This window comes from Schistocerca gregaria, chromosome 11 (assembly GCF_023897955.1).
Source record: "Schistocerca gregaria isolate iqSchGreg1 chromosome 11, iqSchGreg1.2, whole genome shotgun sequence".
NCBI lineage: Eukaryota > Metazoa > Arthropoda > Insecta > Orthoptera > Acrididae > Schistocerca > Schistocerca gregaria.
Window position 1 is genome coordinate 115,549,938 of NC_064930.1, and position 26,330 is coordinate 115,576,267.

The 26,330-nt window shown below is 38.2% G+C and overlaps 1 protein-coding gene across 1 annotated transcript in view; it reads left to right on the forward strand.

The window, feature by feature from the left end:
• The window catches only part of LOC126295230 (uncharacterized), a 2,305,622-nt gene extending 2,279,780 nt beyond the window's left edge, over window positions 1–25,842 (forward strand). Inside the window, exon 50 of the mRNA XM_049987579.1 lies at window positions 18,360–25,842. Coding sequence (XP_049843536.1) covers window positions 18,360–19,616 — 1,257 coding nt within the window. The 3' untranslated portion in view covers window positions 19,617–25,842. The remainder of the gene's footprint in view (window positions 1–18,359) is intronic.
• Window positions 25,843–26,330: the final 488 nt, after the last annotated feature.

The window sequence follows — 26,330 nt, forward strand, 5'->3', positions numbered from 1 at the left end:
TTTCACTGGTGACACGGACCCTGATGGGGAGGATTACCTGTGGCAGCACTGGGTAGGAAGTCCTGGGTGGGTAGATTGTGCAGGTCTTGCACCTGGGTCTTCTACAGGGATATTATGATCCTTGTGACTAGGGGTTGGGATTGGGAGTGACATAGGGCTGGACTAGGATGTTCTGGAGTTTGGGTGAGAGACGGAATACAACTTCAGTAGGATTGGGAAGGATATCTGGTGGGATGTCCCTCATTTCAGGGAATGAAGATTGCTAATCAAAGCCTTGGCAAAGGAGGTGGATCAGTTGTTCCATTCCAGGACGATACTGGTGATGAAGAGTGCACTTCTTTGTGACTGGTTCTTGGGGAAGGGGGGGGTAGTGGTAGGATTGAGGGTGTGAGGGGAAACGGCACAGGAAATACGTTTGCGGGCTAAATCTGTAGGATAATGTCCATCTGTGAAGGTCTTGCTGAGAGCCTCAGCGTACTGAGAAAGGTAGTTCTTGTCACTGCAGATTTGCTGTCCCTGGGTCGCTAGGCTGTATGAGAGGGATTTTCTTGTGTGAAATATATGACAGCTGCCGGAAAGCTGCATTTCAACAGCTGTCACCCCTTTCACAGCTGTCACCCCTCCCTTACAGCCTGTCCACCCGATATGAACTGCCTTGCTCAGTATGCTGAGAGTCTCACTAATTCCTTATAAACAGGCACTATTCCCCATACCTAGCCCCCATACAGATCTTCCATGCCATTTTGCCTCGCATCCCCAATTCTTCCACCACCCCCAAGAACTAGACACAAATAAGTGCTCCCTTCATCACCCAGTACCATACTGGGCTGCAGCAACTAAACCACATCCTTTGCCAGGGCTCTGATTACTCATACCCTGAAATGAGGGACATCCTACTCGATATCCTTCACACCACTTATAAAGTGGTGTTCTGTCGCCCACCCAAACTCCACAGTATTCTAGTACAGCCCTACATCAATCACTCCCAATCCCAAGGTTGTGCGGGTAGTATGTTACCTTAGGTTGAGGCCAGGATAATTATGGGAGTGGAACATGTGTTGCAAGCATAACTCCCATCTGAGCAGTATAGAAAAGCTGATGGTGAAGGGGAGGATCCAGATGGCTTGGTTATTTAATCTGTCATTAAAATCAAGCATGTTTATGCTCAGCTGCATGTTGTGCCATAGGGTGGTCTATTTTGCTCTAGCCACAGTTTGGCGGTGACCGTACACCCTGATGGGCAGCATTTCCTATTCTAGTCCTGTCACAGGTTTATCCTGATCCATCAGGGTGTGGGACACCTGTGAAAGCAGCCATGTCATTTACCAGCTATGCTGTGAACATTGCATAGCTTTTTATATTGGTATGACTACCAACCAGCTGTCTACCAGCTTTTTTGAACTGCATAAATAGGAGTTATCCTTACAACACATTCTCCATTCCCTTAAGTATCCTGGCCTCAACCTCGACACAACAGTTTTCACCCCATCTGACCTATCATCTCCTCCCCATTCTCATCTCCCACCCTCTTTGTTTGCTGCTCTCTATCAATGTATCTGCCCACCTTTTCCCACTCCTTTCCTTTTTCACTTCTTTTTGCTCCAGCTCCCTGCCCCGCAAGCTCCTGTCGACATTATAGCCCCTGTACACTCCACCAAACAGTGTCCCCCCACCCCCAATACCTCCCCCCATCCCCATTCCGCAACCGTACCCTACTATTCCTTCCCCTTCTGTGCCCCCTGCAGACTGCTGCTTCCATCCCATGTGACAGCTGCATTCTGGCCCGATTTGCTGGAGTTGGCAGTCATGTGTGCGTGAGGTGTGCTTGCTTGTGTGGTGTATGTTTCTCTTTTGCTGATGAAGGCTGTGACCAAAAGGTTTGTGTAAGTGTCCTTTAATTGTGCCTGTCTGCAAGTTAACGTTTCTCCTTTAAGGTGAGTAGTTCTAACTTTGCCTGCATTGTAGACTATCACAATGCAAATTTAAATTATTTATTTTGAACCTGAGATAATAGTAATAGAAGCATAAAAAAAATTCCTTTAAAGTCAGTACCGCCATTAGACTGTTGTTTATTTGCAGCACTATAATTTCATTTACACGATCATGATTTCGGCTTCAAAGTGCCATTACCAAGTGTTATACAGTGCCTAAGATGGCATACTGTTGTATTTAAAATACACTATTAGACACAGATATTTCTGGTAAAGCCTACTGCTTTGTTTCCTCACTGAGTATACCATCTTGACTCAAGTCTGACTGAGTATACCATCTTGACCCAAGTGAAACAGAGCACTAGGCTTTACCAGAAATATCGACCCTTAGACAGTGGGTAAATAAGTTTCATTCATAGCGTGTGTTCGAGAACGAACTGAGTGCTGATATAACGAATAAAGAGTGTTCGCAGTGCGATACTACTAATAAATGGTTACAGTTTTCGGTATGGTGCTCGTGTATGGTGTAAAATCAGTTATTCGCCATACTGAGGAATGCATTCTTAGCTTGTCTTAGTTGTAAACATACGTGTTTCGTCTGTTTTCTCAGATTTATTAACACGTGTGTTGTTAGTGGTGTGATGACAGCTGGTGTATACAATGACTTTGAGGCCATATCTACAGCTATATCTTAACAACTCGCTTGCCATTAGGCAAGGAATTCAATGCTTCGAAAGTGTTCATCCATCCATTTACGCCATTCATGATCTCATCAAATTAATTTCTGATGCTTTGGTGGTGCAGCAGATTCAGGATCACATCGTCTGCATTGAAGGTAAGACCTTGGCATACGTACACCAGAACTATAGCCGACGTCAGCTACTGGACAATTCCAAGTAAAAAATTCCTTAGACAATGTGTCTAACAGTGTATTTTAAATACAACAATATGCCATCTTAGGCACTTTATAAACTCTTGATAATGGCACTTTGAAGCCGAAATCATGACTGTGTAAGTGTAAATGTACTGCAAACAAACAACAGTCTAATGGCATTGCTGACTTCAAATAACTATATTATGACTAGGGCCTGGATTTTAATTACCTAAAAAACAGTAAAATATGCAGGCATTTATGACCTAAAACGTACATAAATATGACCTTAAAAACTAAAATATGACTTAATAGAAGTTTATTTAAAGCATTCTTGTTTGTTTATTTAATTTTTTATTCACCATAAAGTAATACAAAATTCACTTGTCAAAATATTGTAAGTATGGTTCTTTCTTTCTGTAAGGTTTGCGGCTAATTTGCATCTATTTTTTGAATGTCTGAATATTTTATTTTCTAAACACAAAGTACAGTGAAAAGTTCATCTACTGAAACAGTAAAACAATGTTTTTATTTCTACATAGTATTTAAAGCATTTCACATTATTTAATACCGTATGTCAACCTTCAGTATCTGCAAAGTTGCACTGGATCACAAAAATGCATTTTCAGGTTTTCCATTGTCAAAGATCTACGGTTGTCACTGAGGATAGTTTTGTACCTGGAAAAGTGCCTCTCCACTTCACAAGATGTCAATGGAGCATATTTGAATGCAGCCAGGTCACTAGAGTTCAGCTTTGTTTCAGTATTTTCAAATGTTGCTTCCGTTGGAGAACACTTTGCAATTTGGTTTTCACTTTGTCAGCCATATGACCACAAGCTTGACCCAACTCACTCTTCATATGTTGCACAATACTCAGGGCCTCACATAGCTGAGTGCCAACAGCTTCCAGATGTTTGATGGCTTTTGATATCACTGAAAAATTGGTGTTGATGTATGCCAAGTTTCGAGACAATGTATCTGTACAAACTTATTTCACAATTTTGATAGCACTTTATTCATCGCCATCAACCTATTTTGGTGTAGTTGGTGCTGTAATACTCAGCAGCATTAAGCCAAGAACCCCTTCGTGTAAGAACAGGTTTAAGTTGGAGGGGCATTGAAGGTGCTTGTTCCTTGAATTTCTGCACCCATAGCAGAGCCTTCACATAGATCTTCTTGCCACAGGAAATTAATTTGTCCACGTCAGGGTAATTTGATCGCACCTCTTCGGCAACTCTGTGCAACGCATGTGCAAGGCAGGAGGCGTACACCATACTGAGGTAGAGAATCTGAAGCCCTTTGCTGCTTTAGCCATATATGAAGCACCATCTTTTACGAGCAGCAAAACATTGTCTCTCTTCACACCATCCGGCCTCAGTAGCTCCAGAAAGTTGTCAAACAAAATAGCAATCATCGAATTGTTTACTCTATCGAGAGCTTCACACGTTAGTAGGAACATATCTCCAGAGCCATCAACTTTTAGAACATCAACAACATCATTTGCAATATATCGCCCTCTAATATCCATAGTTTCATTTATCGACAGCCAGATCTTTTGCTCAGCAATAGTAACTCGTATTTTGTTAAGGACATCATTGTAGCATACGGACAGATAGTTCTTTCTTAGTGTAGATTCATCTGGAACTGGATGTGTTGTGTACTTCTCCAAGAACCTTCTGAAGTGTGGATTCTTCAGCTTTTCCAAAGGTATGTTGCAGGACACCATCATCTCACACAAATCTTTGCAGAATGATTGCATGGTTGACGATTGACCTGTCTATTCAAATAACAGGGTTTGCATGACGTTATTTTCAGCACTTCGTTTCACACAGCTGCTGAGTTTAGCGGTATTACAGTGTTGTTGCACATTACAGTGCTTTTCTGCACTAACTTTAACTTCACACAGTTTACAAAATAATATTTTCCCATCAGTACTAAAGAACTTCTCTCCAAATTCTCAAACATATCCTCACAACTTCACACTGTCAGAGCACTTTGTTTTAGGCATGTTGAACAAGGCAAAGGCTGTATTCAAACTGGTTACTGGGAACACCTGTGCGACAACAATGATTATTACGGCAGAAGTCACCATTGTTGGCTCTGAGAGCGTATTGTTGACTCTGCGCAACAATGTTTTATGTGCACGAAACGACAGTTGTGGTACATCGATTCTGCTACAGTCCTGAGAAATAAAGCTGTGTACTAATTTATCTGTTTATCTTTCATAATATTATGTAAAATATTATCTAATGAGCAACATATTCATTTTCTTATTTGTGTGTCCCGTAAGATACGAGAAAAACGGTATAAACATTTGTGGCAAAAGTTGACGGAAATATGACTTATAAAAGTTAGACGCAATATGACGTATTTCTAAAATTTGTTGAAATATGACTTTATATACACAATCAAAATACATTTTTCGACACTAAAAAATAGTTCAGAAAAAAATATGACTTGTCATTAAAATCCAGGCCCTAATTATGACTGTGCCCCCGCATTATGAAAAAATCATTAAAAAATTCTGTCTTGTGAATGCAATTGAAATCAAAATTGCAAGTTTGCTACTAAATCTGTGCATCAATTTTGTATTCATACTGCTCCCATTTATTCAGTATTTGTGGATCATAGGAGCAGTAACACATTTTATTAATTTGACAACATCTGCAATGCAGTACAGTATGTGAATGTTGCAGACTGGTGTTCCTCAGATATACTTGGTGCAATTCTTAATGTTCATATGCTAAATATTAGGGGACAACAGCAATGAGAAAATAAAGATTTTGTATAATTACAGTGAAAGGGTTCATGTGAAAAAGTAAGTATGATAAAACTTAATACAAAGTAAAACATAGTTGTATTTTTAAAATTCTTGTAATTGAGGCATTTCTGTATGGGATGATACAGTTATGTTCTGTATGTTTGACACTGAAATTAAGACAGATCTTTGCCTATTTACAATGGGCAAACAATTAATTTTGGGAAAAAATATATTTTAAGTGGAGTAATAAAATTAATTATATTGTTTGGATCAGGAAAAAATTAAAAGCAAGCCCAATGTAAGTTTAAGTCAGCAGACATTTCCTATACATTTAACTGTGGAGACATGATTCCAACTTTACAAAACTGTTATTTTCCACGTTGATGTATTTCTGTGTGTACTCATATATATCTCTAAATCTACCTCTGTCATAAAGAAGTGTAAAAGGTAAAAGAGTCACAACATGGAGGTTATTTTGGTGCTTTACTAAGCCTGTGCCTTTCTCCAACTTCATAATAGGTCACCCTAGTCAGTTATCAAGGAACCACTTAAACATGAATTATGAATCACATTGCAACTTAGCATTCCTCACACACATACAAAGAATTGCTGTGAGCAAAAGCATGCATAGGTGACAAAAACATTAGGATGGAGTAAGAACAGAAACTCAAGATGATGGAGTGATAATTTGACACTGACTCTCATTCAGTCACATTGGGGATTTACTCTTCAACTGCATTTGTTTTTCCTTGATTTGTTGCTTTGTGAGTACTAAGGATGTGGGCTTACATTGCAATGGAATGTTGGTGCTACCTATAACCGATATCTTCCTTATACCCAATATCCAGTATGATGCACCCTTTGTGAATTGCTCTTCATGGCACCAGACATGTCACACCATAGAAAACGTGGAAGCAGGGGGGGAGGGGGGGGGAGGCACATAGGACAATGCTAAATTAGCTTATACATAAACGGGCATAGATTCTGTTGAAAATTACTTGGCAAATAACATTTTGGCAGAAATATCTGAAAGTGCAAAATGTGGCTACATACCACACTGTCTCCTGTTAATCCTGCCTGCTAAAGGTCCCAGACTGATAAGCAGTATTCAGGAAACACTTGGAGGGTATTTACTGTAAGCTACCTGTTTCACGCATGAATTACATTTTCTTAGGACTTCTTTACTGGGTCTCAGTCTGGTAGTTGTTTTTCTTACAACTTTTTTTATGCATTCTAGTAGTTTTTCTTACAATCTGGTTTATGCATTCATTCCCACTTGTAAGTCAGTCCAAACAGTCACTCCATCCAGTGACTTATTGCCAGTCAGATAATACAGTAGTAATAGATAATTGTGTTTTTTTATGTACAGTACATTACACCTATTTATGATGATAGTCAATTGCCGATCCTGAATCAAGTGTTGATCCTTGGCACATCTGCCTACATTTAGCAGTGCAACTTTCCCATGTAGGACAGGAACATCTGTAAACAGCCTCATAAAGCTTCCAACATTATCCGTCACATCATTCATATCTTGAAGAGTGATGTTCCTACAACAGTACATTGGATTATTCCTGAAATTGCTCTTAAGGACAATAACAAGTCTATTTTGATATCCAGAAAGCTTGTATTGTGTTCACTTGGTGACAATGAAGAACTGTGTCAAATGCCTTCCAGAAGTGAGGGATAAGCATCAGACCAGGCACTGTTTTGTGTACAATGTGTCTCGTGAAAAACATATTCAGTTTAGTATCCCAGTGTTGCTGTTAGCAAAATCCCTGTTGTGTCCTGTCGATGTGGTTTTCATTCTCTGGAAAGTCACAATTGACAAATATAAATAAAATGTGTTTTGTAATTCTAGAGAAGATGAATATCAGTGATGTTTTCCTCTTGAAGTACATGATGCTTAATGCCCAAGACTGTCTTCAGTCCGTAAAATTTTTGAAATTTGTCCTCTTCCCCCCCCCCCCCCCCCCCCCATCCTGATATACTGAAGAAGTAAATATTGAGATCCTACAAATCATACTATTCATAGTGCACCACACAAGAACATTTGTGTAACAATCTGGCATACAGAGAAGTTACTTTGTCATCTCTCCTCTTGTTGAGCAAATTCTCTTAGTGATGATTCCTCCCTACACCGTCAAAAGTCAGCTGCTTCCCAGTGAGATTGCATGCATTCAATAACCACAATGGTTATGGAAATGGTTACATTGACAGTACAATAAAATATTTCTGAACACTATCAATAAGAATGGATGCTTATCTGAAACTGCTGAAACTACTGTAAGATTGCACACAGTACCGTAAGAATGCTGTCACAATACCATAAGAATGCTGTCAAGTGGCATCGAAATCAGAGATTTGGTCAACAATGGTCATTTCCCAGAGACTCACAGTATCGTGTGTGTGTGTGTGTGTGTGTGTGTGTGTGTGTGTGTGTGTGTGTGTGTGTGTGTGTGTGCAGCCTAAGTGCAATCAATTGATTCAAATTCATTGTGGCAGCAGATAGATCGTGAACAGTTTTTGTAGGAAAAAAATTTCTAAGAGTACAATTCACATTTTCTGGAGTTAGTGTTTTAGTAAACAGAGTAGAACTTATATTTTTAATTTAAGTGCAGCAATGTTCCATACTCGAAATTAAAAAGTGATTTACTTGAAATACATTATTTATTTTATGCACGATTTGAACAGGAAAACTTGCCAATGGACAAGCATGTGCACTTGATTCAATAATGTATTAAAAAATATCATCACTTGCTCATTCACGTCAGTTAATTTTAGGCTAAATGTTATTTCAGAGAGAAGTTATCTGAAAGTATGTAGATGTTTTTGAGCTTGAAATGACAGTGTTATCTGAGTTCACCAGTGATTGGATATGAATTATTATTATTATAAAAGCTGAAGTACAATAAGCAGAAATGTGGAAGTATTCATTCTGCCAACTACTGATCAAAGCAGTTGGATGTACAGTGACTAAGCAGCCAGTCATTCTTATTGGCTGATACCTGGCGAAAAGTTTGGTGCCATTGACTGCACTGTAATGCGGTGACATTAAAGGTAGTTTGCCTTTGCTTCCAAAGTTAGTGTACAAAATTCTTTTTGCACTCTTCAAATGTTCATGTGATAGTGATAGATAAGTAATAATCCATTTGTCTAAAATATATTCCACAAATATTACTTTATAAGGCTGTTTTGAAATACCAATCTAATCTTTAGGTAATTGTCAAAGGTAAATGTTTATAAGTTTCAAAGTTGAACTGTTTTGTTTCTGTGATAATTCATATTGTCCTTGTTCAGAAGAGTTTCTGAAGGAGGAATTTTGAATACACAGTAAAAAGAGGGCGAGAAAAAGTGTTTTCTCCTCTCTGCATTGAAAGGAAAGTATAGATTCTTATGTTTTATGTAAACCTTTGAGTAATAGTTTGAATTGTTACACTGGCATATAACTTATGTGAACGATTGCAAATAGAAAAAATAGAGAGTGGCTTAATGGCTGTTGTTCTTCATCTCATCTAAAAGCTGTACGTGTGCTACCATTCAGTTCATCATATTATAGAATCTGTATTTTCACTTTTTAATAGTGCAAAGGCAAGATTTTTAATTACTTACAATTTAGAAATGCACCATTTATTTTATGATTTGATGTAATTTTAACCTTAACTCCTCATAGTTAATTGTAGTTGTAAATGCTCTTTATTGAGTTTTACCATGAAATGATGTACTTGTTGTTTGAATTTTGTGTTCTCAATTTTTTCTCTGCTTGTCTTTTTTTTCTTTTTCAGCATGTTCAATAGGGTGTAGTGATGACTGTCTTTATGACTGCAGCTAATGTTCTCCTTTATAATTGTTGTAGTGTAACAGTAGAGTTTGTTTGTGCATGTTCAAGTTTACTTTCCCTTATTTTTGTTGCTTCCTGTTTTTGTTCTGGTTTTCTAGGCCCATTCTCCCTCATTAAACAGTTTTAGTGTCTTTACTACAGTTGTGGAGCAAGCCTTGCTAATTCTGTTCTGTTTTGTGGCTGTTCTGTACCCAGCATGTTACATTTAACAAAAACTCGGTATTCTCATTCTACTTGCACAAAAGCACTTAGTCTGAATTCAAACACCAGTCACAGATAGTTCTTCATTACAAGAGAACATTTTGTTACTATGTGAAACACATCTTCCTCCAGCTCACAAATTGGTACTACTAATGTACCTGAAAGATCAGTTAACTCAGGAAATGATGGGTTACCTGTATCAACTGTGTGTGAGTTCAAAAGTGAAGTGTGAATTTCTATAACAGCATGAAGCTATTGGTCATAAGTGCCAGGAGTTCTTTGTACAAAATTTTAATTAGAAAATATGTAGGAAATGTTTATATGCCCAGAAAATTGAAGAAACCTAATTATAGTAAGTACTCCAGGATTACGGAGACCACTCACTGAAAAGTGCCTGTGCACTTACATCATGGTGCCATGGTGCCTGCTAGAGTGTAGGGGCATTAAGTAGGGTGTGTGTGTGTGTGTGTGTGTGTGTGTGTGTGTGTGTGTGTGTGCGCGCGCGCGCGCGCGCGCGCGCGCGCGTCTAGCCTATTGACAATTCTTTCTGCTTTTCGATGAGTGGTATCCCTTAATCTTAAAGTATTTACATTCCGCAAGAACTTTCCTATAACATGATTACAATAAGTTAGTTTTCCACAGGCTATATTTCATATCAACCTTATGGCTGTATGTCACTGTGAACTGCACTGACTTAAGTATGAACAACATTAATTTGCAACAGGCATTTCAGAAACAATTCAAGTGGTTGATGTAAAGCTGTTTTCTGGACACTGTATGCAAGGGGGAAATGAGATCATTCTTATGATAATGCTCAGAGGGAAATCCACAAAGTACTCATGGATGTGAGAAGAAGAGCATTCTGAGCAATAATATAAAACAGATGAACATTAAAAAGCTTATTATGAAGAATGATGTTGAGAAAGCAGATTGAATGTTATGCATATATTCAGGACTGCCAATTTAACAACAGTTCATGAGGGCGAGTTACCCATACGACATTTTTATCATCTCATAACAAAACTGTTTCTTTTCTGTGCTACAAGAGGTACATGAATCTGGGATACAGTACAAGAGGTACATCCATAAAGCACTCACAAAATTCTTAACTTCAAATACAGAATGCGCAGAACAGTTAAAGATATGAAGAACTATAAAGTGTAGGTACATAGCACATCCATATCAAAAGCTGACTTGTACACCAAATTTATGGAAAACTGGATTTGTTTTTCACAGAAGCTACTAAAAAGGCCTGACATTCACTTATCTTAAATAAATCCAATAAATTATGCTTCATATTGGGGGGGGGGGGGGGCGGGGGGTCAGATTTCTGTTGATCAGTTTGAAGATGCATAATATGGCTTGACTTTATTTGGCACGACTTATGCCCGTCATATCTGTAATATTTTTAAATATTCACAAAGGTGTCTATGGACAAATACTGTGATATTGTCTGCAGTGTAGGACTTTTCAAATGCCTGGATGGTTACAATATACTGGTACCAAAGGCAGGACATGACTGTACACTTCTTTCTGAAGAACACTGGAAGCTGTGGAAGTGCCCTCTAAGAAGTTCAACTAGATGAGCATAGAAGTATATAATTAATTCAGTATATTCAAACAAAAAACTAAAAATTAAGTTTCTGCCGTTGAACATTGAGCAATAATGCAAATTAATCATTTTGTTTCACTACCAAGATGGTGATTTTTTTATCTTCAGTTTTATTATTGACCAGTTGGACTTTTCATGTGGGTATGTAGTTTTTCCTTTGCAAATTACTCCCAGTGATATGCCCTAGTTAAAAATGCTTCCAAAATGGACTTAACTCTTTAAAGGCTAAACTCAATTTAAAATTCATATCAAAGCATTCCAGTACAAGACAATAAAACAGGCTGCATTTTAGAATGAGTGTGAACATTGCAAAGAGAGAGAACCTTTTAGTATCTGATTACATGGTTTATGATCAACATCTGAAAGCTCATGACACTGCTCAGATAATCAGGGATATTTCTATAAAGGAAATACCATATGAGACACTAGAGTGACCAATTCTTAAATGTTGATCTGCGATTTGGATTCGTTATCAAGTAGGCATGACAGCAAACAGTGAAAATATTCAGATTACTACAGCCCATACATAATTGTACAGAGAAGCTCAGGAAAGGTTAGCGGGCATCTACAGAAGAAAGGAGGCATTTTTGCCACAAATACACAAAATGATTAGTGCAGAAAGTGGCTAATATTGGCACACATTAATTGCCACTACACACTCTACAATGGCTTGCCCCATGTATACATAAATGTAGAATGTAGATTCGGGTTGGTATTCACCGCAATATACACTGTGGACCCCAGGTTAATACAATATGAGAATTATAAGCTACGAGCTTGCAGTGAACAGCTTGCTGCACCAAATTAAAGGGAGGTCAAACATGAACATGCACAATACAGACATCTGAACTATCTTTTCAACAGCTGTTTTCTTGGTGTAGGCACCAAAGGTGAGCAGGCATTTACCTCGGGCAGCAAGAACTAAATAACAGGCAGCCCTCGCATCTTCACAAGACATCTGAGGTAATTGTTTTAATATACCAGTGGTAAATTCTTCTAAAAATGGGAGTTCTTGTGCAGCTACCCACTATTTTGCATTTTCGTATATGATGAGTACAGTTTTATGAGATAAGTGGAATATTATGCATTCAATACTTATCAAACAGGTTTCAAAAATGTTCTTCACTTCCTCATGTTTCTAGTATCTGCTGTATCAGAAAGCAACCAGTTGAAACCAGCATAGAAACAGAGGGATATTCAAAAAGAAAGACTAGACTTTCAAATGTTATTTCTCAGTAATGACAAAAGATAGAAATAATGCTGGAAGCTGAGCATTTGTAAATTTTGTGCATTAAAGATGATAATTTTCTGTGACGTAGGCAAATATCAAAATGGTCATTTATATTTTACCACATATGAGCTAGGCTGCTTGTATATGCTCAACAGCTTAATCAATTAATATATTAAGTTATCAGGCAGAAGTACGACCATTACTTACCTTTTGGAGAAATGTGTCAGTACTGCCAATAGGAAACACAAAAATATGTACCCTATCCTAGCTTTCAGAACTAATAGTTCATTCATTGGGAATCAGAGAGGGATTTGTTGAGGAAGATTAAAAAGGAAGGTCAGATCACTCAGACTCCAGGATAAGAACCACGCCAAAGTATGTTTCAAACTTTGAGGCCAGCTTTATATGTGATTTTTTTGTTATGGAACAACTATGAGATACAAATTTGTTATCGATGACTCTTGAAAGGAACAAATTTTTTATGTTCTAGATTCTTAATCTATGGAAGATTAGAAGACATTATATGTCTTGTGACACACCTCACATGTATTGGCGACACACCAATATGTTCCTCCTCCTCCACATTGAATCAATGGTTCTTCCATAACAGCAGGGTACTCATTGAAAAATGGGTAGTGGCTGGAATGGTGAAGTTTCTAATACTGGAACATTAACACATAGGCTTTTCAACATTATTGTATTAATTTGTTCATCATCCAGTGTTCAACACAGATTCACAACAAAATCCCATGGTGTGTGTGTGCAATGAAGTTCTACTAAAACTCCCACATTGGTATTCTTGCTTATCGATCTCTACTCAGATGTGCAATTTTGTTTTATAATTTGACAGTTGTTCTCTTATGCTGTAGCCATTATTAAATGTTCAAATATTAAACCTTTCATCAGACAGACTTACAAGCACAACTGTTTTCCATGAATTCACAGCATTGCATTTCAGAGTGTAAGATAGGCATACAAACCTAACCTTTCAGTGATTGCACAGCACTGAGGTTCAAAATGCAGTATTATGAACACAGGCACTTCTACAAGAATTGTCCATTTTTATCACACTTCACTTCTTCAAACAGCAGGCTGCCATTGTCAGATAAGAACTTGAAGAATCTGTGCATCATATTACACCAAATAGTACATCAGTCATACTCAGTACAATTATACACTATTCAATGTAATACAGTGTCATGATTTTGTTTTGATCTGATGATAGCAGTCTGCTGAAACACGTTGAAGTAATAGAGTGCGATCTAGACAAACAAGTGCATTATGGTCGCAAACCTCTGTAAAGACTTCTTGTTTTCCATTAATGGGCAGCTCGAACACTGCTTCTCTATGACCCATTTTCAGGGGCCAGTGATATGCTTCTCTTATTGTTTTAACTACTCTATATTATTCCATCTCCCATCACAGACCTAACATTGATGACCGTTCAGACTCAGTGTTAAAAATAATAACCAAATAAAGAATAAATAATAATATAAAAAATACTATATTTACTGTGGTTACAGTCTCTTACAATATAATGAATGCATTTAGTTTGATGTTTGTTGATGGTGGTGGTGGTGGTGGTGGTGGTGGTGGAAGAAGGGAGAGGCCTACCCTGCTTGAAAAGCACCAAGGAAGGCCACTGAGCTTAACATTCCCATTCCATTGACAGATCTCCACCAACAATCTCACATTCCCCTCACTGCATAGGACACTGTGAACAAGTTTGGAAGTTAACTCGGGATACAGGCAGAAAGTCTGGTGATCATAAGCATTACACCAACACCTTTCCATCCAAATTATGGTGATACGAATTTTTTACACCATAGGAAATCAAACAAGCAGCTTCCAATTTGAGCCCAATAATACAAGTGTCCATTAATAGGATAAAAGCAATCTAGATGCACAACTTAAACTTTTTCGGTTTGCATGCACTACCATTTTCAACAAATTTTCAAAGTAATCAGAAAATTGTTATACAAGGTAGCTGCGAACCTGGAGTCAGGAAAGACATTGTGACTTAACTGTTTACTCACAGTTTCAAACTTTCCACACAATAAAGCATCATTTCTATAATGCCCTCTTAGTTTTCCTAGAAACGAGTTTAGGTCATATAGGCAGAAGATTCAAAGCCTTTAACCTTTCTCGGGACAGTGATGTTGGTATTTTGTATTTAATGCTCTAGTTTGCACAAAATAAAATTTTGGAGTACAATCTTTCTTTCTTGAATAACCTCATATAAAATAAATTCAGCTTTTCATGTTGCAGTGTCAGAAAAAGGGGGCCACATTTCACAAGTTGTTGAAACTTTTTTTCTCTTCATGGCAATGAGAAAACTCACAGATTTATACTCTTCTGCAAACTACACAGCTAGTAATAAAGTACAAAGTAAGGTAAATAAGTTCACAGACAGAACACTGTGTAATTCCTCTTGCTGGGAGGAGGAGGAAGGGAGAGATGCATAAGGTACCATAAAAGTGCCCATAGTTTGTCACCAAATGTGATAGCAGCAGGTTCCTTCTTCCCTTTTCAGCAAGATCAGAAAGAACGAGAAGATGCAAAGTGCATATAAGAATGTAGAATAAGGAGATAATGGACAGCAGAAAGAAAAGAGTAAGAGAAAAAAGGCCATCGGAAGATAAACATATAATGCCAGATCAACAACTTTAATGTTACACAGTATGTCCAAGTGATTAAAGTTATGTGTGAACCCCAGTAATGAGCAGTAAAATGTAAAATTTATAATAATACTTAATTGTGAAAGGATAATGCAATGTCTGTAAACAGAACAATAAATCCCTCAATTATTTTTGTCAACACATGAGAGTCAGGGAGACACAGTGGTTCTTCTACAAGAATGGTAGGTGCTGACATGATTGAACAAGCAAACCATCAAAGAAATTCATTAGTCGTCACTTGAAATGATAGATGGAAGAGCTACTGATGTATTTTCGACATGAAATATAGAGTTGTCACATTCCAGGACCTAGTTTATGGTACACATTAACACATGCAGCTGCAGTGCTTCAACAGTTTTTCTCAGTAAGATGTTAATCTGCCAGGAAGTTTCAAGATGTTAATTGATCAATCATACTGCCCATTATTGAGATTCAGCTCATGCTTACCGCTTCTCACTGACTCCTAGAGGTAAGAATCTATGTCAGCAACAGTAACAGTCCATCTAAAAATTGCTAAAGCGTAAACATATCGGGACAGAAAATGAATGAGAACCCATTGAATACACCATTCTTTTCTATACAGACGGGCATGATAGATATTACAAATACATACTTTACATTATGGCATGAACTTGACTGTAATGTTTTTCTAGCCATTGCACTCATAATTTATCTGATACTTTGTGCTTGGTATTACTGAAAATTTCATTTTGCTTTTTTCTCTCTTTTCATACAAAATTTGTTATATTAGTATACATGTGGCATTTTTATTGGCAGAATAATTGCCATTTTATTAAAAAACTGCCTGAGGTATTGGAAATTCTTCTGTGCAGTTTTGTTTTAGAGAAATAGAAATGTCTTACTTATGAAAAAAATGCAAATTGATTAATAGTCATTAGTAATTTTGAATTGAATAATTTGTGTGTGTATCACAATGGATAGCATATGTTGTGAGGTATCAGTTTGGAAAAGTACATTTCTTTTTAGAGAAAAAAAATGAATTTACACTTCCCCTACACAGCTAATCTTATAATTTTCTTTTTCTCTCTTCTTTTTCTCACTTTCCTTCCATTTCCTGTCTCCACTGCAAATACTCATGATACCAATAAATATTTCCGTGTTACTGTGTGAAATGCTTTTCTTATTCTGGAACCTTCTTCTAAACTCTGTACTAAACTTACTTCACTACCTCTGTCTTCTTTGTTTGTTATTGAAAACTTCATTTGAACATTAATTTTGATTTGGACATTTTTTTTCTTTTTTTCCTTCCACAACTTCATTATGTGTCTGCTAACTTTATCTGCCACACTAAATCACTGGACTCACTGTCGCCGAATGGCATCGACATCCATGTTTATCGATCTGCCCTTGTCACTGCACCGGAAAAACCTATCTTCCCACGCACCTTTTACTCTTGTGCCACACCCATCACTGCACTCTCCCTGCGGGCGGTGTGGTTGGGCGTGCGGGCCGTGGCCCCCTGGCCCTTCTGGCCCTGTGTACCCCCCTCCATCCGCCGACTGCCACTACTGGTGGCCGGGTGATGCGACCCCCCACTGTGCTGAATGCTGTGACCACCACGTGCGACTCACCCTCGACCGCTACCGTGATGGGTGGGCCACCCCACTGTCACCGACGCCCCCGCCTCTCTGACGACGGTCCGTCCCGTCGACACCTTACGTCGATGGGAACCACCGTCATTTTGATGGTGACGCCGATTTCTGTGATGATGGCAATGATGATTCATCTGCTGATGAATGTTGGTGCCATCACCATCACCGCTACCAATAATTGTCTATACGGTGGACTGTGGTGTAACTTTAATTCATCCCAATTTTTTTCAATTCCTCTTCTAATCTATTCTTTTCCACAATCTGGTCTTTATTGACACCTTTTCACACCTCCAAAATTGACTGCTCGTTTTGGTGCACCCTTCAAACTTTTGAGTTATTCATTAATGTTGTCACTATTGATTCAAATCCCTCTTTCTCACTATAATTTATGTCAATGACGCAAATTTATTGCACATTTTGACAAATGAAAATTTTTATCCCTATATATACATATGAATATATTACTATGAATATTGCCTCACTATTGATACTGACAATCAACTATCACCCTTTTGTCTCAAAATTTAACTCAACTCTGATATTCTCATATCACTTTACGTCATGAATCACATTTTGTCATGTAATTCGCTATATAACTCGCTATTGAAAAAATTTGTTGCAAATTTCTATTACTTTATGCACAAATATTAATTACACGTGGAAAAATTAATATCATTAAAATATGACTTTGTCTTTTAAAACTTCATTTCTGCTGTACAATTTTGCATCATGTTTGATCTCTTCTTCATGAAACTGATTTTGTTGAACTGTTTCAATTACATTATCATTACATGTGGTTGCTCAATTGGGAATTGATTTGGGCCCTATCTGTTGCATGATGGACGTCCATTTCTTATTATGTGAAACCAATTGATGCCTCGTTTACCAAAAATGGTGCATCTGATTGCTCAATTTCGGGTGCTGGAATTAATGTCAATTGTCTTTATATACTCGTATAATGGCAATCTTTAAATTTTTATAACTGTTAAAACTTTATGCAAATGAAATTTCTGTCCATTTCTCTATACTGGCCTGAATAATATATAAATATATATGTATACAAACTAACATGTAACCTCATCTGGCCTTTGATGGCAATTGCTCAATGGAATTGACGGGGTCATTTGCTGAAATTATCACAATTTCGTTGCACACGCCTTTATGTGGCCACATTTTGTCACGGTCTGCTTCACTCGTGCTGCAATCTTCTGATTCTTTGATATAATATGAACCTTTTATTGCCAAATATTTTGTTCACAATACATAACTCTTCTATAAGTGTTGTCACTTTTTATTTTATTTCTGCATGCTCAATTCACACTATTTCACATCATCTGTGTCAAACTGCAAATATAAACTTCTCAACTTTTGTCCACTTACTATTTCTGAACTGAATCACTATTTTTTATTTGTTGCATCACTCTTGAATCAAACCTGATATTATTTCTATTCTTCTTTGCCCATCCTATCCCTTACAATTTACTGTAAATCCTTCTCCGACAAACTTTTGAATTTGACAATTTCACAAAAATCTCCTTTACTCCTGTCCATCGCCGCATTCTCCATGACGACACAAACTGCCACCTCCCGCTCACACTCCTCCTCCCTCGACACGAGCAGGCCTGCACCGTTCCAGCGCGCGGTGTCATGGCGGCCACCGTCGGCGGCGGACGTGCCATCGGGGACGACGCCTCTCGCGCCCGTCCGGAGAACGCACTCGACGCTCTGCTAGACGAACTGCAGACATTTGCTCGCCCGCCCCCTCCTACAGGAGTGGGCTCCTCGAGCCTCGGCGAGACCGGACGCAAGGGTAGTGTCGATTCCAGCACTTCCCTGACGTCCACACCAGGCGGCGTAGGGCTCCGCCGACTACACTCCTATCCGAGCAGCTCCGACAGCGCCGGCGACGGAAGCGGCCAGTCCGGCCTCGTCTCGCGGCTGCAGGTATCTGCCGGGGGCACGGGAGGCGCGCTTACAGATTCGTCCCAGCAGCAACAGCGCCCACCTCCTGTCTCTCCAAAGCCACCCGTCCCCGAACGCAACGCGGAGCTGCTCTCGCAGCTCGCCGGCAGGCGAGTTCCGCCCCCTCCTCCTCCACGAACGTCGTCACGGTCACCTCTGGCATCGCCCACCAGCCCCTCGCTGCCGCCGAGGGCCCAGCACAGCAGTGCAGGGTCGGCAGGTACGCTGAGAAGGGGTGCACCCGGGCGGGGCAGCCTCAGGGAACCCGCACGAGGTGGGAGTGGCGCTGCACTGTCCCTGGCACCAGATTCCGGAATGGACCTCTCGTCATCCACCGAGGGTCGGCAGCGCTTCGATCCTGCCAGCAACAGCTCCAGCTGCGAGTCAGTAAACTCACAAGAGGGTCTCATCTCCCAGCAGTCGACTCCACAGCAGCCACAGACAGCCCAGCAAGTGGCAGCAGCAGCTGTAGCAGCACGAGGGAGGAAGGAACTGTTGGAGCAACGTCACCAGGAGCTGCTCAGGAAGCAGCGAGCTCTGCAGGAACAGTACGCCCGCCTGCAGCAGCTGCAGAGGGGTGGTGCAGCAACATTGGCCGTCGTGCCGCCTGCAGGTGGCGCTACACCTGACCTCCTCCTCCTGAAGAAGACAGGCAGCGAGAGCAACCTCCTCGCGAAGATGGGCCTCGGGGCCGGCCTCGCCACCATGTCCGGGTCACTCACACATCTCGCCTCAGCTCCTCCGTCTGCTGCCACACCAGTCCCACAGCCCAGGACCAGTGTCCAACAACAACAACAACAACAACAGGAGAAACCTCCAGCTTCCACATCAGACACAGTGCCGTCGACAGCTGCCACAGCCACGACAACTACTCCTGCGATGACCGGCAAAATATACGAGACAGACATCCTGTGACCCCTCAGGGACTGTCTGGAGCTGCCTCCTGACTTGATTTCTAGTGTTACCACCCATGAAAAATAAATGCATGTGTAACAGTAGGTAATAGAATGGAGAAAGTGCAGCACTATGGCTAAGAAGCCTGATTGAATATTCGTTCTCCTCTGCTGTTCGTGGGGAAAATAGGAGTGAAATCATCCACTGCCACATAACAGTCCTCCATTAACAAAGAGTAAACACCAGCCATAGGTAATCATGTATCAGAGCATAAATATGATTGTTGTTTTCAACACGTCTTTACTTGGAGCAACTGGTAACATTTTAAATCTGCATCAAGTCCTATTTTTCCGTATTTCCTATTCTAATTTTCATCTTGTTCATTTCTTTTTCCCTAACACACACAAATGCAGTGTGGCTGGTCAATAGTTACATGCAGGATTTACAGTTCCAGTACATTCAGTGGACTTGTGCAGGCCACTCAGATCCCAGGTTGATAAGGACCACCTGTCGCGATGAGTGGAGTAGATTCAAAATTTTCCCAAGTTAAGTTTTCCTTTGGTTCTTAGTTTTGATGAAATTTCTGTTCCAGTCTTTTTAACTGGTCAGTAACATGCTTTAATGCTCTGCGTCTCAGTTAATTTTGTGCATTATAGTAAACATCACCACCATCTTGAATTCTATAAGTGAATTACCTGAACCATATAGTCCATCCTTTTTTATACCTTTTTAATAGTTTGTAACTTAAATTGCCAACCAATTATAATCTTGATTTCCAAGTTTCCTGCCATATATGTTGGCAAGCACATATTATACTAGTCACAGATCAGGACACATTCACATTCCAGCAGAAGCAATAATAACTTTCTAAAGGAGCTTGCAGAATACCCATGCACATATTCATTTCCTTTTAAAAAGTAATATCATAAAGTCCGTTAGAACAACTCTTTTCATTTCTAAAATCATAATACATTACTGTAGGTTTTCTAGAAATAAGCCCTTCCTACTTTAATCATCAAAGGATTTGAAAATCTTCCTCTATAAAAATGAAATATTTTTGTTATTGTCTCAGCCACACATTTGGAGCATCAGTGTGAGAAATACATTCTAGTCTGCAGGCTATGAATTTACTACTATATTAAGACTGTTCTGCGCTGCCTTATTCAAAGCTACTTCATTTAATGTAGTTTATCGCACACAATGTGAAGAAGCCAACATATCCTATCCCTGACGAGCTATCGTATGTGTAGAAGCTATCGTGGACAGTTGAACTAATGCTGATGAGAAAGTAACCAGTTCCAAGAAGCTTAGTTTTATTTCTGGTGATAGAATGTAAAAGCATGTAGAGCAGTTAGTTTGTCTTTCTTGCACCAACTGTTAAACAACCATAAACACGTTCTCTCATTACATATACCATATTGGTAACACAAGTATTAACAGCCCTGGAAATGCTATTAACATTTTCCACTTTGAAAAGAGTGTGTTGCACTCACTTTATAAGTGATACAATTTTTACTCTTATTATTATCATTTCATTATTTACGTCGACAGCCACTTTCTCGACTGTATACTTGGCATATACAGACTCAGGGAAAGTTAATTTTGCACCACAATGATTTTGTTACAGCTATTCCCTTTGAACAGAGGAAAGCTGAGAACTGGTCAGTGATGTTATCTGTATTCAAGCACTGCTCTATAAATGAATAAGAAGCAGCCAAGATGATATTTGTTGGGGATAATTCAAGAAGATTGACCAATCCCAGAATTCACAAATTGTTTTGTATCTCTGTTTTATTGTTAGGTTTCTGTGAGAACCTTTTGCTTAAAAAAAAAAAAAGTATCTTTGAGTCAATTGTACATGGTGGGTTCATCATACTTGTTCTTAAGGCATCTGCTACATTCCAAAATCCTACTTTCTCCACTCCTACCCACCCCCAGTACTACCCCACAATCTCTGTCACAGTTCTGCTTTCTCTCATAAGTTTATAATTTTTTTTTAAAAAAAAGAGCATATGCATTGCAAATTCGTAATTATGGTTACAACACTATCTTTGTTTACATTAACAGATTATTCCAAGTATGTGATGGCTGAATAGCTATAGTGTTGCACTTTGCAGTGGTAAGATGCTGAGCTTTTGAAATTCTACAGCATAGTGGAAAACTGACTGTTTCTTGTATACTATTTCTTAGTTTTCATTGTATTTTCTACTCAGGGTGTTCACAACTATTGTGGGTTGTGTTTTTGCTATTGAATTCTGTGAGGAAGAGAAAATATCTGTAAAAGAAATGTGAGGACTACTGCTATTTTTATGTGGTCATTTCTGAGGATATTTTAGGCTGGAGATTCGTATCCTGTTGGCAAAGTGATTGTCTTGTTGATTTTGTGCTTTTGTTAATTGTCTTCTTACAGTACTAAATCATCTGTGCGTCACATATTAGCTGTTAACAGGTGAGTGCTGTGAACCTGCAACTAGTTTCATTTTCTTGCTTCCCCTCCACTGTCACAACATTGAGAAGTAGTAACCTTCATGCATTATTTCAAATTGCCTTCACGCATTCACTTTACCTCATTTCAGTGGTGTGGAGAATGTCATCAAATGAGCTGGAACATGCAAATACATGTGTCTGTCCAGAAGTCGCTACTGACTACTACTGACTGTCATATTATGATTTGATTGTGGCCAATAAAATGTTGCAGACCAGCCTATCACCTTAATAAAGCTTTGTGCAGACCAAATTCACATTCTCTCACCTCTGTTGTATGCATCATTCTTCTTCCAAATGTAAGCCACCATTGCAGTACTAAATACCAGTATCTATAGAACGTTTTTTCATCTCAATGTATTAAGAAGCATGTGGCAGAAATGAGCATAGTGACCCCAGATAGAATTGTAAATCATGAGACTTATTAGTTGATAATTTCTGTGCTTGTAATGTATCAGTGAGTAATTGTTGCAGTACATGAAGAATCTCTGGATTGGCATTTCACTTTTTTGCAAAGATGTAAATACGTAAATTTGTGAACACCATTTCTGTAGTTCAGTATCTGTGGTACTATCAACTGTTAATTAAGAGTCATTTTGTGAATGGAGGCCTCACCTTAATGAAACTCATAAACTTCAGATGTTTGTACATCTCTATATTAAATTAATGAATATAATAATTATAGGCATCTCTCACTTTCTATCACTCTTTTCCTGACATTCTCTCTGAAGTTTTATCTGTATATTTATCATCATGTTTAGCTTGCAGTTTGTAAGAAATATATCGCCTGGAAAGACAGGAAAATATATGCTTTGTTTTACATTAAGATTTAATACCAAAAAATGTTAGAACCTCTGTACCATATAAGAAACTGTTATGCCTGATTATGGGTGGAGGGCTGTAAAATAGAACTGTGCCAACTATCTCATGTTTCTTTCTGTGTAAGATGATGTAATATTTACTATTGGTAGTCCTTCAGTCAAGTGATATGTAAGGCAACTATTTAACTATGTTCAGGGTGTTATAGTTGCTACAATCCACAAAATAATTGCAGGGGATTATGGTAAAAACTGGCAGTCAGGAAACTGGGACAACAAATGAATTGTTGGCTTCACACTCCCCATCCCATTCCACTCCCTACTTCTTTCCATTGTAAATATTGTGTGATTAAATTATAACCAAAGATGAGGAAAAAAATAAGTGTTATTACTGAAAGAAATTGTATGAAGTGATTTTGCTTTGGCAGAAGAATATGATATGAATTGTACTTAAGTGTTTTCATGCAGATTATGATGGGATGCTGGAAGTAAATTGCTTTTAAATTTGCTCTCCAGGCTAAGGTGATTGTGTTGAAAGTAGGATGCCCATGGCCATAGGATGTTATGAAATAAATCGATTATTATCCTTAAACTTATAACAATGTCTTGTAGGTTATGGTTGAAAATACATTTAGTCATTATGTATATATTATCAGGGCTGCAGGACAAAGCCATAGACTCAAATAAATTTAAACATGCTTAATTTTTGTATTGTTGTAATCTGAGGTCTCATAAGTGTATTCCATCTGTCATAAAGTTTTGTTTGTTTCTCTTGTAACCGGCTATAAAAGTACACATCTTTTTCATGTTGCTCAAGTGGACATACAAATATGGGAAGGCTCAGTGAGCTTATATTCTGAAAAAAGACTCTAGTATGAAACTGAACTGATGACAGCTGCCATCAGTTATTGAAAATGTAATTGAGGAACTTGCCTTACCACATCATTTGTGAGCAAATGTGTCGCATGGGTGTGTCCTTTGTCAGGATTTCTCAGAAACTGAAAAGTTGTGGCATTCCACAAGTGTGTTAGTGACATAAGAACGCAAGTTCTCATCTAGTTTAAATATTTAAAAGTAAAGGAAGAGAGTTACATAAACTGCCATTTATTAAAATGTGTTTTGAATTAAATAAACACAACACCTAATACACCAAATTAGATCTGACCGCTCTTTTTATGTAATTATTTCAGTGACCTTTCGTATTTTGTTTGAAAGGATTTGAAAATGAAACTATTTCTGTAGGTTTCACCTCCTGAGAGAGCATAAACTGTGTGTAATCGTGTTTTAATATCAATTTCGGAGGTATACTTTGTATCTTATGTGAAGCATTTGATTAAAAATAGTGAACATAGAATTTATGGTAAAGGTATCTGCAGTTACTCCGCACTGATCTTACTTTATGGAATTTGATTGTGGGGATCATGGATACTATGAGAACATTTGCTCAATAACCATAAACTGCTCTATACATGAAAGTGTGACCCTATTTTACTCCAGCAGTAATTCACAACTATTTCAGAACATACATGTTTCTTGCCATTGCAGAAATGTACTAATTTTTATTCCATGTGCATGTGATCACAAATGAAAGGATGTCCCAAATAATTTTCTGGTCTCACCTTCTTTGTTATACATGAACAGCTTGTATTTATTTATTTCGTAACACTGAAAATTTTTTTGTCTTATTTTTAATCATGTTTCTCTTCTACATTGAATGCTCTATGTGGGTATAGTTAATCAACATTTTTGCTTGTATTTTGTTCAGGTTAGTTTGTCACTATTATCACAATGTACTTCATTTGGAATTGCGCTGGACCTATCTTTGATCGGTAGACTGCAGTGATCTCTTTAGACTGAGTATAAAGTAAACCATTTCAGTGCAGGTACTTCTTACAGTGAAAAATGAAAGTTACAACTTGCTTGAGCTGATGAATAAAATTGTGAAACAAATTAATTCCTCCTGCTGACCAATCAGAAGAGGAACTTTCCTGTGAATATTTTTGTTGCCTTATTTTTGGAGTAGGATATACTGACTAACAAATGCGCTTTGTTCAGACCATAAAGGGTATTAGGTACCTGCAGTGAACAACATTAAAACTAGTAGTTCGCAGTTTCCCTTGGGAAAAGAAAATGCTTCCATGTATCAGGTGATAATAAAAGCAAAAATTAAATCCTGAAGCATAATGCAACTTCTATACAAAGTTTTTAATTGTACACTTAAAATATTGGTTTCAGTGATGTTGTAGCCCCTTAACACCATGTATACTCAGAAAAGAAATGTATAAGTGTATTTACTACAAAAAAAAAAAGAAACACAAGAGTTCCTGCAATAAAAGTGAATTTCTTAAGTATTAAATTTGTCTTGTTAGAATCCCAGTGGCCAAATGAAGTTATGGTTTTTCCTAGTGCTAAAACTAAAAAAAGAAAAAAAGTGTAATAAAGTTTGGGATGATATTATAACTGAACAGCCATCCCTGTTTGTATTCTTTCTTCATGAAACAAGTAATGTGTTTGTGTTCATGTTAGTATATTACAACTGTCTTTCAAATATTGGAGAGTATATCACTGATTGTCTCAGATATATTTTCAGTGGTGTTCAGTGCTTGAGGGTTCCTTTAGATATTCTCTTTTTTTTTGTGAAAGTGTGTTTGTCACCATTGTGCTTTCTACTTTTTCCACTGATACTTAATATGTAACAGGAATTGTTTCTACAAATATTATTATGTGCTTCAGTTTCTGCAGTCTTCTTTAGTGTTTTGCATTTAATATGTCATGTGCCTGCGCTTGGTTTGTTGAGATCCTAACAAATGACTTAAGATATACTGGGATAGTTAAGCAACCTCCCAAAAATGTTTTTAATTTATAATTAAATTTCACTTGTTGTTCAGAGTTAATTGTAAATGTTTGTAATTAACCAAGTAAAAAAAAAGTCATCTGAATGGAAACTGTATATAATTTCTTTTTTAATTCTCATCATCAGAGTTGAAACTTTATTTTAGACTTGCTATTAGCCACAGCTACATTTGCATAGCAGTAGCTTGGTTATGACGAGTGAGGGGGAGTTAGTAAACTACTGTATGTGCAATAACATCAGTTGCTCTCACCTGCTCTGCCCCTTCCCAAGCTGTCCCATCGCACAGTGCAATGCCATGTGCAGCATGCATAGCTGCTGAGCAGTGTGTACATAGGGACACAGGAAGGAGCTTCCATCTGCACATTTTACAAAATTGATAAAGATGAAAAGTTAAAGAGTAACTAGCTTTTTCAAAGAGTAAATATTTTCCCTAATTCCTAAAATCAATAAGTATGCTGTAATACACACTTTCTTTCCCACGCCTCAAGTATTCTCCACACCAAATTTCATTGAAATCAGTTCAGAGTCTTGGTTGTGAAAAAGTAACAGACAGAGTTACTTTCACATTCAAACAGAGAA